This window comes from Diuraphis noxia, unplaced genomic scaffold, assembly GCF_037042655.1.
Source record: "Diuraphis noxia isolate RWA-SAM2 unplaced genomic scaffold, SU_Dnox_SAM2 contig0005, whole genome shotgun sequence".
Taxonomy (NCBI): domain Eukaryota; kingdom Metazoa; phylum Arthropoda; class Insecta; order Hemiptera; family Aphididae; genus Diuraphis; species Diuraphis noxia.
Window position 1 is genome coordinate 12680736 of NW_028301715.1, and position 7049 is coordinate 12687784.

Genomic DNA, 7049 nt, shown 5'->3' on the forward strand with positions numbered 1-7049 from the left:
TTTTTGTAAACTTTTAGTTTTTCATAGATCACATAATATCAAGACTTTAATACAGTAGTATCTGATGCGTTTCCGTGTCACACGTAGCAGTCTCCAACAAAGCCCGAAATAATTGATATTTAAGGTAAGTTTGTTTTCATACCTACCCGAGTAACAATTTTAAGGTTTAGTGTCGGTTCTGGAGTACCGTGCATGTAACACAGTGCACACACTGTCCTAGAGTGCAGGATAAATTGTTTATGGTGCACATTCGGTGCTCAAGGGATTTTATATACGGTTAAAAAAAAAACCGTGTCTACTATGCGCAGCCGTGCAAACCATGTACTGCGCACCAAGGGTACAACCATGCATAACTCTACGGTGCAGTTAATGTGTATTGGTGTCTGTTTGAAACCATTCTTATTTTGCGTACATGCCATTATGATGCTACGGTGCACAAAAATCTCTGTACATCAAAAGTGTGACGGTGTGTAAAATTACCGTGTTGTCACCGTTCAGCAGTGTCTATAAATATTGTTAATGTATATCGTCGGTGATAATGCAAATACTCCGCAACTCCAAAAATACCAAAAATGAGTTATATACATCAATCTTTTCAGAAAAAAATAACCTGTATTTTGTTGTAAGGTATAAATACTAAATATCGTGTAAAAACTTTAATTTCCAAAGAGGTTATAAACTGTGAAGTAAGAGCACGTAAATCCGTTATCATTTTTTTTGATGAAAATACTCCACTGTATATCCGTTATATTAAATATGTGTATCAAACACAGACAACACGGTATAGGAAAAAAAAAGAAATAAGAAATCAAAGCGATCTTTAATAACTATAGAATTCATTGGTTAATTAATTAATTAATTAAATTCTGTATAATATACCCTAATATAATTGCCCTAAATATATTTTTGTGTCTCCTGAAAAGTTGACTTTTTGGTGTTATAAATGTATCCGTATTTATAGCGTTATACAATAATCATATAGTATAATAATATAATTTTTTTCAATAAATATCATAGCTGTTATCACTTATAATCTTTAATAGTTTAAACTATGCGAGTATGCGACTTGTCTAGTTGTCTATAATTATTGAGACGTGAAAAGTCATGTTGTACCAAGATACTCAATAAGATAATCATCACGGCGTACCTAGCTCTCGATCGTCGATATATAGTGAGTGCTATACACATATGTTTTCACAATTAATACTCATTGATGAAGTATAAAGATTAATTAATCTAAATTATATTATTACAGTCTATACCATCAAAATAATCAAGATCACGTACGAGTTTTCTGGCTATAGTACCTATCATGTAAGTTCCTTATATTTATATTTATAATAGAATACTAAATAGGTAAAATATATATATCTTATTAAGATATTATAATAATATATTTCACCCATTCTGTGCTTATATTTTATTGCTCCAAATATAAATTTGTGGTGTCACTTTATAATTTATATAATAAGTACCTATAACAGATTGTATATTTATCAAATAGTATGAGAATAGAAATTAATAACCATAAATGTATGACATATAGTTAAATTGTGTGTATATAGTTATTATATGATTATTATGTTATGTTGAGTTTTATTAGAGGTATAGTATATTATATTCATTAAATTATATTATTATAATTATTGCAATTCAAATTGTTTGATATATTGTTTTAAAATATTAAGTACCTATATTATTAAGTAAGATTAGGTAAATTGAATTATATCAGTTAAGTAACCTAAACATATACTGCAACTGCTACACAACTGCTTATGTATATTACCTATGTTAAATATTTAGGTATATAAGGTACTTAAATGGCTAAATGTATCAAATATAAATTGTACAAATTATAATATAAAATTACTAATGTACATTTTTGTATCGTTCATTGTTTTAAATAGTATTAAAACTATCAAGTTGTAACTATAAAATGTCATACTTGAAGAAACAAAGCAAGTCCTGCCGTTATCTACAGCGTAAACGAGCAGCAACTCAAGCAGTAGCTTTGTTGATGTCCTCGAGTGAAGATGAAGATAATGTGACTATTCAGACTCAGACTCCGCCATTAATAGAAGAACATCAATGCAATAATACTAATAATAGTTCTTTACCGGAAAACATCAACAGAGAAAACCTACTCTTCTCTGATGATTTTGAGACTAACAATATTTTTGATGATTATTCACAGAATACTGATAGTAGTGGTGAATCTTTAAGTTCATCTATTGATCCTGTTAAGGATATTCCAAGTCTTAGATTAGTATTAGCACAGTGGGCTTTACGATGTAACGTTCAACATAGTACTTTAAACGATTTATTACAGAGTGTTTCTATTTTTCCTGAATTTCAAGGATTACCTAAAACTGCACGGACATTATTAAATACGCCCACTATGGTTTCCATCAAACATATTAAAGGTGGTATTTACCATCATTTTAATATCAAAAATGAATTGGAGGATTTAATAAGGACTTATGATAATCTGCCTTCTTTATTATATTTGATGGTTGGAATCGATGGATTGCCTATTACAAATAATCCTGTAAATCAATTATGGCCAATTTTAGGTTATTTTAGTAATATTGGATATAAACGGCCACAAGTGTTTATTATTGGTGCTTACTGTGGAAAGACAAAGCCTTTAGATTCAAATGAATTCCTTACAGATTTTGTCAATGAATTAAAAGATCTGTCTGTGAATGGTTTTGTTTATAATGGAAAGTGTGTGAAAATTATTTTGAAAGGACTTATCTGTGATGCGCCTGCAAAATCATTTGTACTCAACATAAAAGGCCACAATGGCAAACATTCATGCCTTAGATGTTTAAATGTAGGTCACTGGATAAATAACAGAGTTTTTTTTCCTGAATTAGAATCTACTTTAAGAACTCATGATGACTTTATAACATATTCTGACCAACTTTTTCATACTGGTGTAACCATACTATCAGAAATTCCAAGTTTTGATGTAGTTCTATCCACTCCATTTGACTACATGCATTCTGTATGTATTGGGTTGATGAAAAAATTATTATTGTTTTGGACTGGAATTCACAAACATCATCAGTCACTACCATCAAATTTAATTTCAGTGTTGGATGAAAAATTAACTTCATTGAGTTCATATATACCACAAGAATTCCAAAGGAAACCAAATTCAAATAGTCGTAGACATCCTTTGCGTGATGCAAACAGATGGAAAGCCACAGAGTTAAGGGAATGTCTTTTATACACAGGAATAGTGATTTTTCGCGAAATTCTTAGTAAAGAAGTATATGAACATTTTTTAGAATTATCTTTTGCTATAAGAATATTATTAGCTTCCAATATAAACGAAACTTATGTAATTTATGCTGAAAAGTTGCTTAAACATTTTGTTAGCACATTCGCTTGTTTATATGGTGAAATGTATATGTCCCATAATGTTCATTCGGTTCTCCACTTAGTTGGAGATGTAAAAAAATATGGATCATTGAACAATTTTTCCGCTTTTCCTTTCGAGAGTTTTATGCAACCATTAAAAAAAAAAATTAGGTCTGGTATGAAACCTTTGCAGCAATTGGCTAACCGTTTTGCTGAAAACCGTATTAATCATATACATTTTAAAAATAAATCATCACAATCAAATGGTCCGATAAATGCTTATTGTAAATTAAAGGAAAGATCTTTTACCACAAATTCCTGTTTACCACAATATACTGGATGGAAAACCAACAAGTTTACAATAAAGATTAACAATTCTGATAATTGTGTGAAAATTAAAAATGGTTCTTTAGTACTTCTAGAAAATATTGCAACATCAAAAACAGATAATAATAAAATATTAGTTATAGGACGATGCTATGAAAAGATACAAGATTTTCTTACCACACCATGTTCATCACAATTGTTGGATATTCACGAGGTGCACCAATTGGGTAGTTTACAATCATGGTCATTAGAAGATGTTGTAAATAAATTAGTTAGATTACCTTTAAATGGTGATAAATTTGTTCTTATTCCATTTGCCCATGATACTTAGTAGAAACTAGAAATGTTGATACTTTTTTTTTTTTTTGTAATTAAGGGAATTTTAGTTTATAAATTAAATATTATTATATTATTACCTAGACATTATTTATAATATCTTTTGGTGTTGTATGCCATTTATAGTATCTAACCACTCACAATATTTTTACTAAAACCATTTAAATAGTTTTTGTTATTGTTATTTTCAAATAAAACAAATGCTTTAACGATAAAAAAGTCTGTTAAACTGGTAAAATTGGTTTATATTTTAAATCCATATTAAATTATATAAATTAAAATTGAAAATTTATATCTTTAATCTTTATAAAAGTACATGCATATAGATTCATTAATCATTATATTTGTATAGGGCTTGGTCTGTTGTTGAATTTCTTGAGTCAAATGAAATTCAGCATGTGCCAAGCAGTTGGATACATATCAACAAAATGCATTTAAATTATGGTACTTGTTGGTTTCCTAATACTAAAAGTAGTAAAATAAATCCAAAATTTACCTCTACCCAAATTTCAAAAATGATTATAAACTGCATGGATCCAAATGAATGTGATGGTGTGTACTATGAAATAAAAATAATTGCTGGTCCTTTTGGTAAGTGATAAATTATTTTTGTAACATTTTTTTTTTGTATCTGGAAAATCAAAATGTTTACAGATAATGAAATGCAAGCCAGAAGAGTTCTTAAAGCTTTATCTGGCCCTGATGATAATGATGATAGTGATAAAGAAAGTGAAAAAAGTCCAAATACAAATTCAAATTTTATCAAGAAACTAAAAATGAGTGTCGATCAAGTGTCAACAAATGTTAAAGTTCCACATAAATTGCCTAGTCCACCATTAATTAAAATGAAAAAAATGAATCATGAAATTTCTGAAATTGGTACCTATATATAGTATGATTATTTATTGGTATTTATAAATTAACATTATTACAATTTTTACTATTCATATTTTGTTTTACTGTGTTATTTTAAAAGCGTTTACATCTACACCAGTTAGCATTGAAACTACTACGATTTTATCTGACAATGATCTTAAAGCCAATAAAACCACTCATACAGAATCTGATGAAATCTGCAGTGATGAAAAGACAAATAATGAGAATGATATTGTCATCTTATCATCATTTTTAAATTCTACTGATGGAAATTATGAATTTTCTATTGATGATGACGATGAAGAATTAAAAAACATCATGAACATGTCTATACCTGCATCATCCACATCTAAAAAGAGAAATTTATTTGATATTACACCTTCACCTAGAATCCAAACAGAAGAATCACCTAATGACAGTGATATGTCGTATGATGATAAAATAGAAGATTGTGATACAAATGAGAGTAACTTAACAAAAAAAGTGTGTGATCGTTTTACATATCAGTCAACTAAAGGTAATGAATAAAACCAAAATTATACTTGTAATCATTACTCTAATAATATTTACATTTATTATGGTATGTTATTTTAATTTTATATTAGATTGTTGTTGCTCAAAATTAGAAGAAGTACTTAAGTGTTTTGAAAGGCAGGAGGATAAACAAAAAAAAAGAGATGAAAAGATTTTGACTCATCTGCTCATGATTAATGGAGTAAACGCTAGGTTGAGTTCTGCTCTTCAAAATAATTGCAAAAAGTTGGACGCAATATTAGCAGCAGACAGTAGAGTACGAGCGTTGGCAATGCCTACACCAAAATTGCCATCACCATTCATGGATCTCCTTCCAATAAACACTATTGAAAATCTTGAAACAGTAGAATCATTAATATGTCAAAGTTCACCTGATATGTTAACTTCTAGAGAAGAATTGGTAACAATGATCTTTATGTTTTTTAAATCAATATTGTATATAAATTTAAATAATTAATATCTGTATTATATAGTATTGTATATAGTATTATAATATAAATTAAATAAAAAATATGTAGGTATAGTTAGGTACTTATATTTATTTTATGATTTACATTTATTAGAAATCATTCATTCTTTTGAAAGTTGGAAAATTGTCACTTAGTGGAAGTATACGTGGTGCCATAGATATTTTGTTTCTACCAAATGTTCTATCGCAATATAGCTACAAAGGTAAAACCAAAAAAAATTTCATGAAACTGAATCTCTTTTCATTGATTTATGGTAAATATATTATTCTACATTATAAAATAAAATTTTAAATTAATTAATTATTTTACTTGTTGCAGAGACATTGTCTGGATTTATTTTAACTTCGGACGATGAAGCAACTTTTCATAAAGTGTGTGACAATTATCTCCGCCATTCGTTGAAACGTGTTGAAAAAATAATATAGCCCAGTTTCTATTTGTTACATATAGGTACATAGGTAATATATTATGTTATATATTAAAATGCTAATATTGTTATAATAATGTACCTATTGTTTTTATTACAAGTTGGTTTTTCTATTTTTATTTAAAAATATTTTCTATATACAATGAAATATATCTAGTTTATAATATTATGTTATTTTTATTAAATATAATAATATACCTATGTTTAATGTAAATATTTACATTTTTTATTACAAGTTGGTTTTCTATTTTTATTCAAAAATATTTTCTATGTATGATGAAATATTTCAAGTTTATAATATTATGTATGTTTTTTTTATTAACTTTAATAATATACCTATGTTTAATGTTAATATTTACATTTTTTATTACAAGTTGGTTTTCTATTTTTATTCAAAAATATTTTCTATATACAATGAAATATATCTAGTTTATAATATTATGTTATTTTTATTAAATATAATAATATACCTAGGTTTAATGTAAATATTTACATTTTTTATTACAAGTTGGTTTTCTATTTTTATTCAAAAATATTTTCTATGTATGATGAAATATTTCAAGTTTACAATATTAGGTATGTTCTTTTTATTAAATATAATAATATATGTTTAATGTTTATACTATTTTTTCTTACATAATATAATAACATGTTCTATATCAAAATTTAAATATTGTTATAATAATGTACCTACCTATTTTTCTTATTAC

At 27.0% G+C, this 7049-nt stretch overlaps 1 protein-coding gene across 1 annotated transcript; it reads left to right on the forward strand.

The window, feature by feature from the left end:
• Nucleotides 1-1221: 1221 nt before the first annotated feature.
• LOC149054913 (uncharacterized) lies at nucleotides 1222-6438 on the forward strand. Its single transcript, XM_089229161.1, has 7 exons — nucleotides 1222-1314; nucleotides 4385-4623; nucleotides 4687-4911; nucleotides 5009-5425; nucleotides 5514-5842; nucleotides 6006-6165; nucleotides 6231-6438. Coding segments are annotated over exons 1-7 (1479 nt in total). The 5' UTR covers nucleotides 1222-1312; the 3' UTR covers nucleotides 6338-6438.
• The last annotated feature ends 611 nt before the right edge of the window (nucleotides 6439-7049 follow it).